General features: G+C 42.7%; 1 protein-coding gene across 2 annotated transcripts in view; it reads left to right on the top strand.

Moving 5' to 3' along the window:
- The window catches only part of DMD (dystrophin), a gene marked incomplete at both ends in the record, with an annotated part of 1,846,964 nt that overhangs the window by 134,615 nt on the left and 1,692,749 nt on the right, over positions 1-19,600 (top strand). The window contains one exon of one of the 2 annotated variants that reach the window (XM_084636023.1): positions 16,295-16,409. The exons of the other annotated variant lie outside the window; for it this stretch is intronic. Coding sequence (XP_084492149.1) covers positions 16,295-16,409 — 115 coding nt within the window. Of the gene's footprint in view, positions 1-16,294; positions 16,410-19,600 lie in introns of those variants that run through there. 2 annotated transcript variants of the gene reach the window in all.

Raw genomic sequence — 19,600 nt, 5'->3', positions numbered from 1 at the left:
CCCCCCCACAAGGATATTAAATGTAGTTACATTCTGTTTGCTATTACTGAGGAGTTCAGCTATATTAATTTATTATGTGAAGCACAGGATCTAACCTAAGAATAAATCAAGAATTACCTCTCCTGTTGTGGGTTCAAGGACTAGTCATTAATGGTGTCTAGAAATTCTTTCTGAATACTGTATCTTACTCTTTAAACCTCCATTTCTTTCTCTTCAAAAGAAAGGAAGAGAAGTGGAAAAACATAGCTTAAACATACCTTTTACATATATTTAACTTGGCTACTTTCAAAATAATGTACAAGACCAGAGCTCCTAGAAAGAAAGATCTAGAAAACAGAGCAATTAGATTTTAATTTACTTGGTTTGTTTAGTCTAAGCAGAGAACCATTCTTTGGAGCTAAATTTTATAAAGAGTGATTAATATAAATGGAGTCTAATGAGGCTCAGTGTAATTGGAGTCTGGAATCAGTCACCTTTTATCAGGGTTGTTATAATGTCATCATGTATGTGTGCTGTAAGAGCGTGTGTGTGTAATACACAATTACAGCCATACACTCCACTCATTAATAACACAACTTCTGCAGATATGTGTCTCAGTTGTAGCTCATACTAATTAGCTGAGAGACTAATTGGTTCATATGAAATAAAAAGTAGATGGTAGTCAGTCAAGCAGATTAAAATTGCCTGTTCTCTAATTGGTTTATACAGGGGCACGAGAAATAAAGTAATTTGGAAACTTACTGACTGGTAGTGTTAGCCACAGACTTCCACCCAGTAATTATTTGTAAAAACTTTTGTCCATATACAATAAAACATTTTCAGTTGCACTGAGAAATGTTGTGAAGATTCTTTCTCTTACCTTTCTTGCCTGACCTCTGCCTATGTGCTTAAAATGTAGGTTGTGGGCTTTAAAGGCTGAGTAAAAAGTCTTTGCTTGCCTCTTACTTTTCTAAGTACCAGAGCCCTAAAAGAACTGAGATGTATTACAAGTGTTGTATATAGTAGCTCAGTGTACTTTGTATCCCAAGGTGGTGTTGCTGGAAGTAGTGCAGTAATCTCACTGTTACATGGAACTTGTAACATGAACTCTGAGTTACATGCTACATGTGCTTCCATCGTCTTCTTTGGCCACCCATTACCTATTTTAACTCTTGCTGCTTTGTGCAGCTCCATTTTCTACAGGTGGGCACAGTATGAATCTATAACTCATGGGCTTTGACACTTATTTCCCCTGCATGTTGCACATTCTTTTTTATGGGATCATGAATATACCTTATTGCTCCTGTTCTCTGGTTCTTTATCACATGTTCTTTGTGTGTTTTTGAAATCTGTATTCAAGATGACAACCCCATCCGGTGAGTCATCCACCTAAGACCACTCACCTTTTCCTGTCCATTTTCTGAACAAAAGAAGAGAATTGTAGAATTTCCCCTCAAAAGCTATCAATACAAACATTATAGGGGATTTAGTCTAATTACATAACCTTGCATTTTTATGATTTCTTATATATTGCAAAGCACCTACACAATCTGCCTCTCTAAGCTCATTGAGAGTCTGCTGTTAGTCACCTGAAAAGTGATCTGCCATCAGCAAAAAAAGTCACACTGATACTGCTCCTGTAACACAGTGTTCATTTTCATACTGTGTATAGCAATTTTCACTGATTCAAATCCTCCGAAGCCTAAACAGTTTAAACCAATTGTTTTTTTTTTTAAATTGCTTTTGAAATTGCTGAAATACGAAGTTTCCCACAACGGATATAGTCCCATAACTTTTCACACTGCTTTGATTGGAACATTTTGAATGAGCAGGTTGTTGATTCAAAACAAGTTTGGTAATAATAAAGGTGTTGATAGAAGATACTGTAATCTTGAGCTCATTTCAACAACTTCCAGATCATTGGTACAATGGAGTGTCAGACACAATGGAATGTTATCAATGTACAGCAATGTTATATAACATACAGTACTGTCACTGTTGGATCTCATGAGGAAATTAGTTGATTGGGGTTTTCACATAGCTAGCTATTTATCTATCACCTGCATCACCATGTTGACTGTCACATCAGTTAAGGATAGGCTGCAACCTTTAAATCTGTCCTGAATGAAGAAATGCAGTTTTACACTGCCCATTATAGACAGACCAGAGAATGAAGTGTGGCTCCAATCACAGTTCCTTCCCTGTCCCGCTCCGCCCTACTCAGCCCACTCTCCATCATGTCAGGTTTCAGAGTAGCAGCCGTGTTAGTCTGTATTCGCAAAAAGAAAAGGAGTACTTGTGGCACCTTAGAGACTAACCAATTTATTTGAGCATGAGCTTTCGTGAGCTACTAAGGTGCCACAAGTACTCCTTTTCTTTCTCCATCATGTGTCCATCCAGCTACTCTGGCAAGTTAATCAGGAATCTGAAGCAGTGTTCCTCCCTCCCCCATGAGAAGACAGTTTAAAGAATGGAAACATTTTCCCTCAGTGTCCCCTTTTTTGTTAGAAAATTGATACATTTAAAATCTTGATGCCCACTCTACTTCCGACCCTCTTTTGTACCTGCTTGCTTACAGTGGTGATTAGCCACTACCTTCCTTCCTGAAATCAGATTCACAATCTGAGGGAGCTGAGCAGAGGAATAACAGGGGCCTCCTTTCTCCTTGTTCCCCCAGCACAGCCAAATAAGATGTGACAAAGTAGCCTCCGTGTGTTTGGAGTGCTTAAGAGTGCTTAGACATGGGGGTAAAGAGGTTTATGCCCTGTGCAGCCTACGCACAACTGTTCTTCATGTCTTCACAGTTTTAAAGGTCTCTGAATCTGACACCAGCAGGGCTAGACTCCATGAAATGGCAGGAGAGTTGGCCCCTCCATTTTGGATAGAATATATGCTGCATCCTTTCCCACGGTATAATTGGCTGAACTCTAAGGCAGTCCTTATGATAAAGACTGTTTTCTATCAGCTTCACACACATGACGTATCCAGTAAAAGTAAGTTCTCCATCACAAATAATTGGCTGACATCCAATTATATGCTGCAGTATTCATCAGAAAAAATAATTTATCAAGTTAGTTTGATGAAAATTATTAAACTGCAAACTTTGCAGTGTAATTATACATGGTTACAACTATCAGTGTTCATAAGTAGAAAATTAAAGAGTTAGTACACTTTTTAACGTGCCCCATGCCTTAGATTTTGGAATAATCTACATGTGAATCATTTTTTTAAATAATAATAAATTGGAGTTTATAAAGTCAGAAGGCATCATCTAGTCTCATCTCCTGGACAACACAGGCCATAGAACTTCCCTGAATTAATACCTGATTGAACTAGAGCATGTATTTTAGAAAAAGCATCCAATCTTAATTTTAAAATTGCCAGTGATGGAGAATTCACCAGACCCCTTGGTAAATTGTTCTCTTGGTTAATTACCCTCATACCTTATAGATTTCACACTCAAGAAATATATTTTCTAGAAGGATCAGGAAAAAATGTTAGAAGTATCAAATCTCAGTAGTGTTATTTTAAAAATAATTGAAAATAATCAACAGATTTAGTTATTACCTCTAAGTAAACACCATCTATTCTCATAGAACAAGCGGTATAAATTTGGGAAGGATATGTTATGTCAATCATTCCTAACAAAGAGGCTTACTCCTTGATCTCAAGGCAAATCTCAATATCATCATACTTGTGGACCCCCTGTGGTGCCTCCCTACTCATGTAAATAGGAAAGATCACTAAAATTTACATTAAATATCAATTAATCAGAATTTTAAAAAATCTCAAGGTGAGTCTTCCAGATATCTTGCTTGACAAAATGAGGCTACCATAATCAATAACTTCATGAATTTTCTTTCACTGTTGACTAAATTTGGTAACCTTTTCCATATTATGTAGGGTCAATTCTCAATATGATTCTAAATCTCTGGGGAAGTGTCCTTTAGATGCTGTAGAATAGGCTTCATTTGTACACACATCTTTTGTTGTGCTGTAGTTAATGTATGTTAGACCATCTTTATCAGTATCCTTTCAGAGATAGGCAGTGCAACTGCTGATAACATGATTTCATCAGTGTCAACTTGACTCCTTGGTGAACAGAGAAGTAGATAGTATGGTTCATTCATTTGATATTCTGGAAGCAACTATACCGGAACAGCTGGTAGTGACAAGCCTTGCAATTTATGTTAAGCTTTTGCCGTTACAGTTTTCGCTGTACATGATACAGAATGGAGTGAAAGAAGGTTTTATAACTTCATGATCAGATAAGAGGTATCATTTACGGTGTTCAGAAAATAGAATTATTAAATTTCATAAATATAAATTTGTCAAAGTATTACTAAGCAAGTCTTAGTAGGCCCCTGTAACCCATGACTGCTTGGTGTGATGCTCTGTCCACCTCTAATGGCACCTAGACCATCTAGAGATTCATAAATCTGCCACAGCCTTAGCTAAGAGGCATGTGGCTTCTAGCTTAAGCAGTAGCAGCTCATGCATTTAGTTCTAAAGGTCCAGGTTCATTCCTGCCTGCCAACAACCGGGGTCTGTCAGTGTTACATGACTATATGCATATGATGACAAAACATAGGTGTTAGAGGGACACTGCCAATGTGATGGGTAAACTGGCAGTTAGATACCCAAATATCTGCATGCATACATAAGCAAACATGCTTGTACTGGAAGATAGAGACTGCAGCTTTAATAACAATTTAACCAAATGGCTACCCAGAATCAAACTCTGTCCCAGTCCTCAATGAGTGTGAAATTCACTCCTGTGCAAAGGGCTAGCACAAGTCTTGCTTAAACGCTGAGGACGTCAGACTTGTGGACATATCCTTTGAGTCCCTTGCAGCTGGGCTCCTTGGCTTCCTGACCTGACAATCAGCCTGCCAGCCTTTTTTTTTTTTCCCTATGTGGAAAATCTGACCTATGAGTATCTTCAGATCTGTATTCGCTCAATTTGCAACCTTCTGCTTCCCACAGCACCTAATCCATTGGCACAGTTTAGCTGCTTCACTTCCCAAATTGTTCATTTTTAGGTTAGAGAAGATTTAGCCATCTGGTTGCCTGGAACAGCAAACATGATCTCCTTGGAGAAGGCAATCTGCCTTACCAAAGTATGATTAATATTTGATGATAATATTTTACATGTTTGCAGTTTCATGCTTCCAGGAAATTCTAATCTGTTTCCTTGATGAAGTTTCTTCTTCTATTGGAAGCACACATTGGTTTCTTATAGAGAGGCAACTATGAGTTCTGGTCTGCTGGCACTGACTTACTTATGGAAATGAGCAATGAACTATTTGGTTATACAGAGAAGTTACATGGACTTTGCAAGCAAATTTCTGCATAAGGAAATACAAAATCTAAGTCATGTTTTGGATCCAGAGAACTAACTTTCCCCATTATTTGTCCAATTTAATTATTCCTCTTTTTAAAAAAGTTCTCGGTATATTCACGCATATTTTAAGTAAGCTGTGTTTATGAAAGGAATGATTAATGACCAAGCTGGCAAACATTGTTTTTTGTTTTCATTTAGCAAATGAAATTGAATTATTCGTTTAAATTTGAAAGCACTTTAGATAACATTTATATAAAACAAAGATGTACTTAAATGAAACCAGAGCTAAATATGTACTGGTATACTAGCTTTCAATACATACAGAAAATTGGAAGTTACTACGAGAGCAACAGCATTTGTTAAAATTTTGAAAGTAGACATAGAAAGAATGTTGTTTTTTCATTAAAAACAAAACTAAACTAAAGGAATTGTCAAGTTCTTCTATTGCAGTTATTGTAAATAACAACTTGTCTACACAGGACAGATAATCCAGGTTAAGATAGGGTGTGATTCTTAAATGAAGTTATTCCTGATTAACTCCCTTTGTAAGAGTTAATCAGAAATAGCTATTCTGGAATAATTTACCATGTAGATAAACCCTAAGTAATGAAATACTCATTTTTTTCTCTTTCTCATTACTTGTTTCAAATGTCACTGTTAGAGATGGATCCAATATCATAGGGAGAAAAACACCCCTTACATTTGGAAAGATTTAGAACTGGAACCTAGCTCTGGATTTTAATTTTGCAGCTATTCCATCTATTTGTTATGGTACTGAGTCATATATTGTTAGCAGTTATTACCCTTGAATATTTGATTACTTAGAAGATTGTCTGAAGTAATTAGTGAAAACAGAATCCTTGTCACTGTACAAATGCTGTTTCAAAGAAAAGGAAACATCATATAATTTAGGTCTAGTCTACACATACCACTTCGCTGGTTGACATTTGAAATCAATTTTAGTTGAACCAGTGTATCTCTATTTGGACAGAAATTTAAAACCGGCAATTTAAATTTAGGCTGTGTTGGGAAGTTTATAGGCACGAGCTAAATCAATACCACCAAATCAAAAATGATAGAAGTGTATCATGCTGGGGTTTGGCCTGGTTTAAATAAATCTGTTTTCAAACAAGTTTAAGTTAAACCAAAGTGACTTCAGAATAATGTTATGTTCTTAGAGAGAAGACATATTTATACTCAGCTATGTAGCATGTTTTACCTCTTGTAGAAAACCCTGATATAATATTACTAACAGTACATGGTGTAATCAGTGTAACATCAGAGATTGTTGCTCCAGTTACAGATAAGTCCTTTTTATGACTCTAGTTACAATTGTGTACAAAGGATACTTATCTATCTACCCTCTTTCTCTAAACAACATGAATTAGGTTAGGTTAGAGCAAAAACCTATTAGGTTGTATAAACTGTGGGAAAGACTTAACAGAATTAAAATATAGGGGAAGTCAGCAAGGATTTTTTCCGTAAGATACAATGTCCACTTTGGCCTGTAGGGGGTTAATAGTTCCTTGACCCACCTGGTGTCCAAGGTAAGTCACTCTGTTTAGGCCTATTTTACACTTCTTAGCCTTAACAGTTAGTCCTGCCTCCCTTATGCACTCAAAGACTTTTTTTAGATGTTCCAGGTGTTCTGCCCAGGAATCCGAAAATATGGCCACATCCTCAAGGTAGGCGACTGCATATTCTCCTAATCCCGCTAGGAGACCATGTGCAAGTCTTTGGAATGTGGCGGGTGCATTCCACAGCCCGAAAGGGAGCACATTAAATTCATACAGCCTGACATGTGTGGTGAAGGCTGACCTTTCCTTGGCAGATTCGTCTAGCGGTACCTGCCAGTACCCCTTGGTTAAATCCAAAATGAGATGAACTGGGCCCGTCCCAGTTTCTCTCATAGTTCATCTGTGTGTGGCATTGGATAGTTGTCTGGGCGAGTTACAGCATTTAGCTTACGGTAGTCCACACAAGAATGTATCTCCCCATTTGGTTTGGGAACTAGAACCACTGGAGATGCCCATGCACTTTCAGAAGGGCGGATTACACCCATCTGTAACATATCCTGGTCTCCCGTTCTATAGCAGTTTTAGCTTGAGGAGACAACCGGTAAGGTTGGACTCTAATTGGGTGAGCATTACCTGTGTCAATGGAGTGGAATGCCCGTTCAGTCAGTCCTGGGGTGGCTGAGAACATTGGCGCATAGCTAGTGCACAGCTCCTGGATCTGCTGTCGCTGCATACGCCCAAGGGTCATGGAGAGGTTCACCTCTTCCACACCACCAGCACTTTTCCCTTCGTAGTAGACACTTTCAGGCCACTCAGCATCATCTCCTCCCTGGGCTGTAAACTGACAAACCTTTAATTCTCTGGAATAAAAGGGATTTAGAGAATTAATATGGTACACCTTAGGCTTTCGGTTGGAGGTGGGGAATGCTATGCGATAATTAACAGCTCCCAGGTGCTCCTGGACTGTGAATGGCCCTTCCCACGACACTTCCATTTTATGGGCCTGGAGCGCCTTTAAGACCATGACCTGGTCCCCTACTTTGAAGGAACGCTCTCTGGCATGTTTATCATACCAGGCTTTTTGTTCTTTTTGAGCATCCTGTAGGTTTTGTTTAGCAAGGGCTAAAGAGGTTCGGAGAGTGTTTTGTCAGTTGGTTACAAAGACCAGAATGTTAGTTCCTGGAGAAGGTGTAAACCCCTCCCATTGCTGCTTCACCAACTGTAATGGCCCCTTAACCTCACAGCCATAAACAAGTTCAAATGGTGAAAACCCTAAACTGGGATGTGGTGCAGTTCTGTAGGCAAAGAGCAACTGCTGCAACAACTAGGTCCCAATCATTGGAGTGCTCATTTACGAATTTACGTATCATGGCCCCCAAAGTCCCATTAAATTTCTCCACGAGGCCATTTGTTTGATGATGGTAAGGGGTGGCAACCAAGTGATTCACCCCATGAGCTTCCCAAAGGCTTTCCATAGTTCTTGCCAGGAAATTAGTCCCTGCATCTGTGAGGATGTCGGAGGGCCAACCTACCCTGGCAAAAATGTCTGCTAGTGCCTGGCACACACTTTTAGCCCTGGTGTTGCTTAGAGCTACAGCTTCCGGCCATCGGGTGGCAAAATCCATGAAAGTCAGTATGTACTGCTTTCCTCTGGGTGTCTTTTTCGGAAAAGGATCCAGAATATCCACAGCTACTCGCTGAAATGGAACTTCAATGATGGGGAGTGGCTGGAGAAGGGCTTTGACCTGGTCTTGGGGTTCTCCCACTCTTTGGCATACCTCACAAGACCAGACATAGGTTGAAACATCCTTGCCCATTTCTTCTAGTGGAATGACCTCCCCAAATGGTCTTTGGTCCTGTTCACCCCAGCATGGCCACTAGGATGATCGTGGGCCAAGCTCAAGAGCTTTACCCGGTACTTAGTTGGAACTACCAACTGTCTCTGAGGATGCCAGTCTTCCTGGTGTCCACCAGAAAGAGTTTCCTTGTATAAAAGTCCTCTTTCTACAACAAACCTGGATTAATTAGAAGAGCTTAGAGGCAGTGGGTTGCTCCGTGCGCCGTCCAAGCTCTCTGGAGGCTTTCATCTGCTCCCTGTTCAGTCTGGAACTGTTCCCTTGATGCTGGAGACATCAGTTCCTCATTGGATTGTGGATCTGGGCTTGGTCCCTCTGGAAGCGATGTAGGGGATGGGGCTGTTTCCATTGACTGTGAACTGCTCTCCGCTGGTGCACTATGTTGGGGTTCAGGCTCTGGCTGAGCCTCTTGTGTAGGGTTATCGGCTGCTGCCAGTTCTGGTTCTGGGACTGGCTCTGTCTGGGTCTCTGGGACTGGATCCACTACTGCTGTTGCAGACATTGGCCTGGGGTCTGGGTCCATCACTCCTGACCGGGTCCTGGTAGAAGTTTCTGGAACAGAGCTAGGAGTGACGGCTTGCTTAGCCTGGCTGCGGGTGACCATTCCCACCCTTTTGGCTAGCTTCACATGATTAGCCAAGTCTTCCCCCAACAGCATGGGGATGTGATAATCATCATAGACTGCAAAGGTCCACGTTCCTGACCAGCCCTTGTACTGGACAGGCAACTTGGCTGTAGGCAAATTGAAAGAGTTGGACTTGAAGGATTGAATTGTCACTTGGATCTCTGGGTCGATTAAATTGGGGTCCACTAAGGAAGCATGGATAGCCGACACTTGTGCTCCGGTGTCCCTCCACATGGTGACCTTCTTCCCGCCCACACTCACAGTTTCCCTCTGCTCTGAGGGTATCTGGGAGGTATCTGGGCCTGCGGACCTCTGGTGTGATTCCGGTGCAATGAACTGTAATCTGTTGGGGTTCTTGGGGTAGTTGGCCTTCACATGCCCCGGCTCATTACATTTAAAACATCATCCAGCTGACAGGTCACTGGGGTGCGGTGGGTTGCTGGAGAATGGTGTGGCAGGACAATAAGGTGTCTGGAGTATTCCTTGGTGTGTAGTTGGGGCCTTGGGCTGCCCCCGGTAGTAGGGTGTGATCTGAGGGTGTCCCTTTTGGTATCCGCTCCAACTGCAACCAGGGTTGTTCCTCTCTCCTCCCTCCACCTGTTTTGTTCCGGCTTGCCCCGCCTCTCTGGTGGTCTGGGACTGCTCGTATTGATCAGCATAAGAAGCAAGACTTTCTGCTGAGTCCATTTCCTTATCCCATAAAAACTGTTTTATTTCCTCCTTGGACATATTCAAGAATTGCTCCTGAGCTATCAAATCACACATTCCGTCAAAGCTTGGAACCATTTATCTAACAGATCCTTCATCTGTTTAGAAAAGCCACATTACTTAGTCCAGGCCCTCTCTTAAGGGTTCGAAATTTTACTCTGTATATTTCAGATGTAATATGAAATTGGTTTAAAACCAAATCCTTGAACTTATTATAGTCAGAAGCCTCATCAATAGGCATCTTATTGCATATGTCCAGAGCTCTTCCAGTTAATTTTGTGACCAATGTGATCACCTTGTGAGCTTCAGGAATTTTATGGAGAATGCACAGTCTCTCAAAGGTGAGAAAATATTCAGCAATATCACTGGATTCATCATACTGTGGACATAGTCGCTCCTATTTGTGGATTGTTGGGGAAGGATTGTTAGGGTTATCCAGTAGATTCTGCTCAGTCCTTACCTTCTCCAACTCCAGTTCATGCTTCCTCTCTTTTTCCCTCTCCTCCATTTCTTTTTCCCTTGCCTCCATTTCTTTTTCCTTTGCTTCCATATCTCTCCTGTGAGCAGCCTCTTGGTGTTTTTCCGCCTCTTTCACTGCCTCCATAGCGCTCCTGTGGGCAGCCTCTTGGTTTTTTTCTGATTCTCTTGCTGCCTCCAGTTCTCTCCTATGGGCAGCCTCTTTGGCTGTTTCTGCCTTGGGCTCTGTCATGTTTGCCTCTCTGTTTTTAACTAACTTTACACCCGAGAGTTAGAAATAAAACAAACAAAAAACTTGGCTTGTAAAATTTTTCTGTGCTGTAATATGATACCTATATTCTCTTATAGTGATTGTCAGCCTCCAGAAAAATCCTTTAAAAAAACCTAACACCTTTGTCTGTAGGCAAATAGAAAACCCCTCTAGTTGCTATTAGGTAAAAACAACTTCAGGTCTGAGAAGACTTGTGAATTTCCCTACAGGAGGTTAACTACCCTGCATTTAGGTAGAGAAAACTCCAGCTCGCAAAAGACAATTCCCTTTTGTCTCTGCTCTGGCCCCCAAGCAGAGACAAAAAAACCTCTAACTGCTTTCAGCTTAAAATCTGCTTTCCAGCAGCCCAAAGGAAAAAAAAATCCTTTTAAAAAATCTGTTTTTCTGGTTCAAAAAATCTCAAATTGATCTCAAAATGATTTCAAGTTAATTCTACCGCTCTGCCACTATTTCAAGGTTCCTTCCCCACTCTGAACTCTAGGATACAGATGTGGGGACCTGCATGAAAAACTCCCTAAGCTTATTTTTACCAACTTAGGTTAAAACTTCCCCAAATTACAAACTATTTTATCTTTTGCCCTTGGACTTTATTGCTGCCACCACCAAACGTCTAACAAATATAGAACAGGGAAAGAGCCCGCTTGGAAATGTCTTTCCCCCCAAAATCCTCCCAAACCCTACACCCCCTTTTCTGGGAAGGCTTGATAAAAATCCTCACCAATTTGCATAGGTGAACGCAGACTCAAACCCTTGGATATTAAGAACAACGAAAAAATAATCAGGTTCTTAAAAGAAGAATTTTAATAAAAGAAAAAAGTAAAAGAATCACCACTGTAAAATCAGGATGGTAAATACCTTTGTCATAAATATAAAGGGAAGGGTAAACCCCTTTGAAATCCCTCCTGGCCAGGGGAAAGCTCCTCTCACCTGTAAAGGGTTAAGAAGCTAAAGGTAACCTCGCTGGCACCTGACCAAAATGACCAATGAGGAGACAAGATACTTTCAAAAGCTGGGAGGAGGGAGAGAAACAAAGTGTTTGTGTGTCTGTCTGTAGTCGTCTTGGCCGGGGACAGAACAGGAATGGAGTCTTAGAACTTTTAGTAAGTAATCTAGCTAGGTATGTGTTAGATTATGATTTCTTTAAATGGCTGAGAAAAGAATTGTGCTGAATAGAATAACTATTTCTGTCTGTGTATCTTTTTTGTAACTTAAGGTTTTGCCTAGAGGGGTTCTCTATGTTTTTGAATCTAATTACCCTGTAAGATATATACCATCCTGATTTTACAGGGGGGATTTCTTTATTTCTATTTACTTCTATTTTTTATTAAAAGTCTTCTTGTAAAACACTGAATGCTTTTTCATTGTTCTCAGATCCAAGGGTTTGGGTCTGTGGTCACCTATGCAAATTGGTGAGGCTTTTTATCCAACATTTCCCAGGAAAGGGGGAGTGCAAGTGTTGGGAGGATTGTTCATTGTTCTTAAGATCCAAGGGTCTGGGTCTGTAGTCACCTAGACAAATTGGTGAGGCTTTTTACCAAACCTTGTCCAGGAAGTGGGGTGCAAGGTTTTGGGAAGTATTTTGGGGGGAAGGACGCGTCCAAACAGCTCTTCCCCAGTAACCAGTATTAGTTTGGTGGTGGTAGCGGCCATTCCAAGGATAACGGGGGTAATATTTTGTACCTTGGGGAAGTTTTGACCTAAGCTGGTAAAGATAAGCTTAGGAGGTTTTTCATGCAGGTCCCCACATCTGTACCCTAGAGTTCAGAGTGGGGGAGGAACCTTGACATGGTGGCACAGTGGTGGGATTAACCTGAAATCATTTTGAGATCCAGTTGAGATTTTTTGAACTAGAAATACAGATTTTAAAAAGGAATTTTTAGGAAGTCCAGAAGGCAGCTTTGAAACTGAAAGCAGCTTGGTTTCTCTCTGCTTTGTGGCCAAGCAGAGACAAAAGGGGATTATCTTGTGAATTGCAGGTTTTCTTGCCTGGAGGCAGGGTACTTAACTCCTGCAGGGAAATTCACAGTCTTCCAACCCAGAGGTTTTTTTTTTTTCTTTTCTTCCTAAAAGTAAATAGGGGGTGTGTGCTCTACCCATTTGCCTGGAGACAAAAGTGGCAGGGTTTTTTTTTAGGATTTTGATTTTTTTTTTTGTTTTACAAGGAGCACAGGTTTGAAAAGAAATTTTTTTTCTTCTTTGGGCTGGGTAAGCAGGTTTCCAAGTAGTTGGAGGTTTTTTGCTTTAATTTGGGCCCAGAACAGAGACAAGGGAATTGTCTTTTTCTGTAGGCTGACAATCACTATCAGAGAATAGGTATTCTATTCCAGCACAGCAAAATTTTACAGCCAAGTTTTGTTTGTTTATTTCTAAACCTCGGGTGTAAAGTTAGTTAAAAACAGAGAGGTTAGAATGGCCAAATCCTCAGCTCGACTACAGCTGGAATTAGCCAAATTTCGGGCTGAGGAAAAACAAAGGGAACATGAAAGACAGATAGAACTCATGCGGCTGAAGGAGGAGGAGAAGGAAAAAGAGAGGAAGCATGTGGAGGAGATGGAGAGGATAAAGGCCCAGCAGAATATACCAACAAACCCTAGCAATCCTTCTCCAGGTACCACTTCCCATCCCAGAAAGTTCCCCACCTACAAGGCAGGTGATGATACTGAGGCCTTCTTAGAAAACTTCGAAAGGGCCTGCCTTGGGTACAACATCTCTACTGACCAATACATGGTAGAGCTGAGGCCGCAGCTCAGTGGACCCTTAGCTGAGGTGGCAGCTGAAATGCCTAAAGAACACATGAACAAGTATGAACTGTTTAAATCCAAGGCGAGAGTCAGAATGGGGATAACACCCGAGCAGTCTCGTCGGAGGTTCAGAGCCCTAAGGTGGAAACCAGACATGTCATTTACCCGACATGCCTACCACATTGTAAAACATTGGGATGCCTGGATATCAGGAGCAAGTGTTGAATCTCCAGTAAATTTGCCCTTCCTAATGCAAATGGAACAATTCTTAGAGGGTGTTCCTGAGGAAATAGAAAGATACATCCTAGATGGGAAACCCAAAACTGTAATTGAGGCAGGAGAGATTGGAGCCAGATGGGTGGAGGTGGCAGAGAAGAAGAAAACTGGTCGCAGTTGGAGCGGAGACCAGAAGGGACCACCCCAGACCACACCCTATTACCGGGGGCCGCCCAAAGCCCCACCTACCTCCCAAAGAACCCTCCAGACCCCTTATCGTCCCACCACCCCGTTCTCCAGCAACCCTCCTCGCCCCAGTGACCCGTCAGCTGGACGATGTTTTAAGTGTAACGAGCTGGGGCATGTAAAGGCCAACTGCCCCAAGAACCCCAACAGATTACAGTTCATTGCACCGGAATCACACCAGAGGTCCACAGGCCCAGATACCTCCCAGATACCCTTGGAGCGGAGGGAAACTGTGAGTGTGGGTGGGAAGAAGGTCACCGCGTGGAGGGACACCGGAGCACAAGTGTCAGCTATCCATGCTTCCTTAGTGGACCCCAATTTAATCAACCCAGAGATCCAAGTGACGATTCAACCCTTCAAGTCCAACTCTTTCAATTTGCCTACAGCCAAGTTGCCTGTCCAGTACAAGGGCTGGTCAGGAATGTGGACTTTTGCAGTCTATGATGATTATCCCATCCCCATGCTGTTGGGGGAAGACTTGGCCAATCATGTGAAGCAGGCCAAGAGGGTGGGAATGGTCACCCGCAACCAGGCTAAACAAGCCGTGAGGCCTAGCTCTGTTCCGGAAACTTCTATCAGGACCCAGTCAGAGGTGATGGACCTGGACCCCAGGCCAATGTCTGCAACAGCAGTAGTGGATCCAGTCCCAGAGACCCAGACGGAACCAGTCCCAGAACCGGAACCAGCCGAACAACCAACACCAGACCCCGTGTCAGCACTGAATCCAGTGCTTGCAACCTCAACACCAGAGGGCCCCACCGAACCTGAACTGGCAGCAGCCGATAACCCTACACAAGAGGCTCAGCCGGAGCCTGAATCCCAACATAGTGCACCAGCGGAGAGCGGTTCACAGTCAACAGAAACAGCTCCATCCCCTATATCGCTTCCAGAGGGACCAAGCCTAGGTCCACAATCCCATGAGGAACTGATGTCTCCAGCATCAAGGGAACAGTTCCAGACCGAACAGGAAGCAGATGAAAGCCTCCAGAGAGCTTGGACGGCGGCACGGAGCAACCCACCGCCTCTCAGCTCTTCTAATCGATCCAGGTTTGTTGTAGAAAGAGGACTTTTATACAAGGAAACTCTTTCTGGGGGACACCAGGAAGACTGGCATCCTCAGAGACAGTTGGTAGTTCCAACTAAATACCGGGCCAAGCTCTTGAGCTTAGCCCATGATCACCCTAGTGGCCATGCTGGGGTGAACAGGACCAAAGACCGTTTGGGGGGGTCATTCCACTGGGAGGGAATGGGCAAGGATGTTTCTACCTATGTCCAGTCTTGTGAGGTGTGCCAAAGAGTGGGAAAACCCCAAGACCAGGTCAAAGCTCCTCTCCAGCCACTCCCCATCATTGAAGTTCCATTTCAGCGAGTAGCTGTGGATATTCTGGGTCCTTTTCCGAAAAAGACACCCAGAGGAAAGCAGTACATACTGACTTTCATGGATTTTGCCACCCGATGGCCGGAAGCAGTAGCTCTAAGCAACACCAGGGCTAAAAGTGTGTGCCAGGCACTAGCAGACATTTTTGCCAGGGTAGGTTGGCCCTCCGACATCCTCACAGATGCAGGGACTAATTTCCTGGCAGGAACTATGAAAAACCTTTGGGAAGCTCATGGGGTAAATCACTTGGTTGCCACTCCTTACCATCATCAAACAAATGGCATGGTGGAGAAGTTTAATGGAACTTTGGGGGCCATGATACGTAAATTCGTAAATGAGCACTCCAATGATTGGGACCTAGTATTGCAGCAGTTGCTCTTTGCCTACAGAGCTGTACCACATCCCAGTTTAGGGTTTTCCCCATTTGAACTTGTATATGGCCGTGAGGTTAAGGGGCCATTGCAGTTGGTGAAGCAGCAATGGGAGGGATTTACACCTTCTCCAGGAACTAACATTCTGGACTTTGTAACCAACCTACAAAACACCCTCCGAACCTCTTTAGCCCTTGCTAGAGAAAACTTACAGGATGCTCAAAAAGAGCAAAAAGCCTGGTATGATAAACATGCCAGAGAGCGTTCCTTCAAAGTAGGAGACCAGGTCATGGTCTTAAAGGCGCTCCAGGCCCATAAAATGGAAGCATCGTGGGAAGGGCCATTCGTGGTCCAGGAGCGCCTGGGAGCTGTTAATTATCTCATAGCATTCCCCACCTCCAACCGAAAGCCTAAGGTGTATCATATTAATTCTCTAAAGCCCTTTTATTCCAGAGAATTAAAGGTTTGTCAATTTACAGCCCAGGGAGGAGACGACGCTGAGTGGCCTGAAGGTGTTTACTACGAAGGGAAATGTGCTGGTGGTGTGGAAGAGGTGAACCTCTCCATGACCCTTGGGCGTATGCAGCGACAGCAGATCCAGGAGCTGTGCACTAGCTACGCGCCAACGTTCTCAGCCACCCCAGGACTGACTGAACGGGCATACCACTCCATTGACACAGGTAATGCTCACCCAATTAGGGTCCAACCTTACCGGGTGTCTCCTCAAGCTAAAACTGCTATAGAACGGGAGATCCAGGATATGTTACAGATGGGTGTAATCCGCCCCTCTGAAAGTGCATGGGCATCTCCAGTGGTTCTAGTTCCCAAACCAGATGGGGAAATACGTTTTTGCGTGGACTACCGTAAGCTAAATGCTGTAACTCGCCCAGACAACTATCCAATGCCACGCACTGATGAACTATTAGAGAAACTGGGACGGGCCCAGTTCATCTCTACCTTGGACTTAACCAAGGGGTACTGGCAGGTACCGCTAGATGAATCTGCCAAGGAAAGGTCAGCCTTCATCACACATCTCGGGCTGTATGAATTTAATGTACTCCCTTTCGGGCTGCGAAATGCACCCGCCACTTTCCAAAGACTTGTAGATGGTCTCCTAGCGGGATTAGGAGAATATGCAGTCGCCTACCTTGACGATGTGGCCATATTTTCGGATTCCTGGGCAGACCACCTGGAACATCTACAAAAAGTCCTTGAGCGCATAAGGGAGGCAGGACTAACTGTTAAGGCTAAGAAGTGTCAAATAGGCCTAAACAGAGTGACTTACCTTGGACACCAGGTGGGTCAAGGAACTATCAGCCCCCTACAGGCCAAAGTGGATGCTATCCAAAAGTGGCCTGTCCCAAAGTCAAAGAAACAGGTTCAATCCTTCTTAGGCTTGGCCGGTTATTACAGACGATTTGTACCGCACTACAGCCAAATCGCTGCCCCACTGACAGACCTAACCAAAAAGAAACAGCCAAATGCTGTTCAGTGGACCGGAAAGTGTCAGAAGGCCTTTAACAAGCTTAAAGCGACACTCATGTCTGACCCTGTACTAAGGGCCCCAGACTTTGACAAACCGTTCCTAGTAACCACAGATGCATCCGAGCGTGGTGTGGGAGCAGTTTTAATGCAGAAAGGACCTGATCAAGAATTCCACCCTGTAGTGTTTCTCAGCAAAAAACTGTCTGAGAGGGAAAGCAACTGGTCAGTCACTGAAAAAGAATGTTATGCCATTGTCTACGCTCTGGAAAAGCTACGCCCATATGTTTGGGGACGGCGTTTCCACCTGCAAACCGACCATGCTGCACTAAAGTGGCTTCACACCGTCAAAGAAACTAACAGAAAACTTCTTCGGTGGAGTTTAGCTCTCCAAGATTTTGATTTCGACATCCAACACATCTCAGGAGCTTCTAACAAAGTGGCTGATGCACTCTCCCGTGAAAGTTTCCCAGAATCAACTGGTTAAAATCGTCCTTGAGATGTGGAAAATATTGTTAGTCTTTATGTACTTGGTAGTATATTTAGAGATGCATGTGTCTTATTAACTCTGTTTTCCTAGAGCTCCAGGAAGAAATCCCAGCCAGTGTTTCACCCTAGCTGAAATTTGGGGGGCGTGTCATAAATATAAAGGGAAGGGTAAACCCCTTTGAAATCCCTCCTGGCCAGGGGAAAGCTCCTCTCACCTGTAAAGGGTTAAGAAGCTAAAGGTAACCTCGCTGGCACCTGACCAAAATGACCAATGAGGAGACAAGATACTTTCAAAAGCTGGGAGGAGGGAGAGAAACAAAGGGTTTGTGTGTCTGTCTGTAGTCGTCTTGGCCGGGGACAGAACAGGAATGGAGTCTTAGAACTTTTAGTAAGTAATCTAGCTAGGTATGTGTTAGATTATGATTTCTTTAAATGGCTGAGAAAAGAATTGTGCTGAATAGAATAACTATTTCTGTCTGTGTATCTTTTTTGTAACTTAAGGTTTTGCCTAGAGGGGTTCTCTATGTTTTTGAATCTAATTACCCTGTAAGATATATACCATCCTGATTTTACAGGGGGGATTTCTTTATTTCTATTTACTTCTATTTTTTATTAAAAGTCTTCTTGTAAAACACTGAATGCTTTTTCATTGTTCTCAGATCCAAGGGTTTGGGTCTGTGGTCACCTATGCAAATTGGTGAGGCTTTTTATCCAACATTTCCCAGGAAAGGGGGAGTGCAAGTGTTGGGAGGATTGTTCATTGTTCTTAAGATCCAAGGGTCTGGGTCTGTAGTCACCTAGACAAATTGGTGAGGCTTTTTACCAAACCTTGTCCAGGAAGTGGGGTGCAAGGTTTTGGGAAGTATTTTGGGGGGAAGGACGCGTCCAAACAGCTCTTCCCCAGTAACCAGTATTAGTTTGGTGGTGGTAGCGGCCATTCCAAGGATAACGGGGGTAATATTTTGTACCTTGGGGAAGTTTTGACCTAAGCTGGTAAAGATAAGCTTAGGAGGTTTTTCATGCAGGTCCCCACATCTGTACCCTAGAGTTCAGAGTGGGGGAGGAACCTTGACAACCTTACAGGGTAATCAGATTCAAAACATAGAGAATCCCTCTAGGCAAAACCTTAAGTTACAAAAAGACACAGAAACAGGAATATACATTCCATTCAGCACAACTTATTTTATCAGCCATTTAAACAAAACAGAATCTATCGCATATCCAGCTAGATTACTTACTAAGTTCTAAGACTCCATTCCTTTTCTGTTCCTGGCAAAAAAACACACAGACAGAGAGAATCTTTGTTTCTTCCCCACTCCAGCTTTGAAAGTATAAAGGTAGATCCAGTTTTATTTAAAGGATAATCATATAATGTTTTCTAGTCTTGAGGAAACTATGAAGAACTTTCATTGAGGTAATAGTTTGCAAATGTGAAATATTCCATTAAGCAGCTATGAAAATTGTCTGCTAACAACTCATCATTAGTAGTAGCATCCTCAGTCCTATTGAGGGCTGATTGCATGATCCGAAGCATTCTTTGTTGTACCACTTGTGCCTCTATTAGCATTGTCACCTGATTAACTTTTAGAACTGTCCCTTTCCCATATGATTAGCTCTATTAGTACTGTATTTCAGTTTTTTTTCTAGTCACAATTTCACATGAACACTGCCCTGGAAAAATACTTCTTTCAAATCTAATGCTCAATTTAGCAAACTCAAGAGGTTTGGAGACACAGTCTGTATTTTGCTGATCATCTGAATCATAACCTATACACAATAACTTATGCGTGGAAGGGCTAAAAGGAGAAAAAAATTAAAGTAAAAGCAAGATCAGTATCCCTGCTGAAGTGAAAAAACAGATTGACAGAGCCAGAAGAGTACCGAGACGTCACCTGCTACA

The sequence above is a fragment of the Lepidochelys olivacea genome (genome assembly GCF_965140295.1).
Source record: "Lepidochelys olivacea isolate rLepOli2 genome assembly, chromosome: 1".
Classification (NCBI taxonomy): domain Eukaryota; kingdom Metazoa; phylum Chordata; order Testudines; family Cheloniidae; genus Lepidochelys; species Lepidochelys olivacea.
This window is presented reverse-complemented; position numbering and strand designations above follow the sequence as displayed.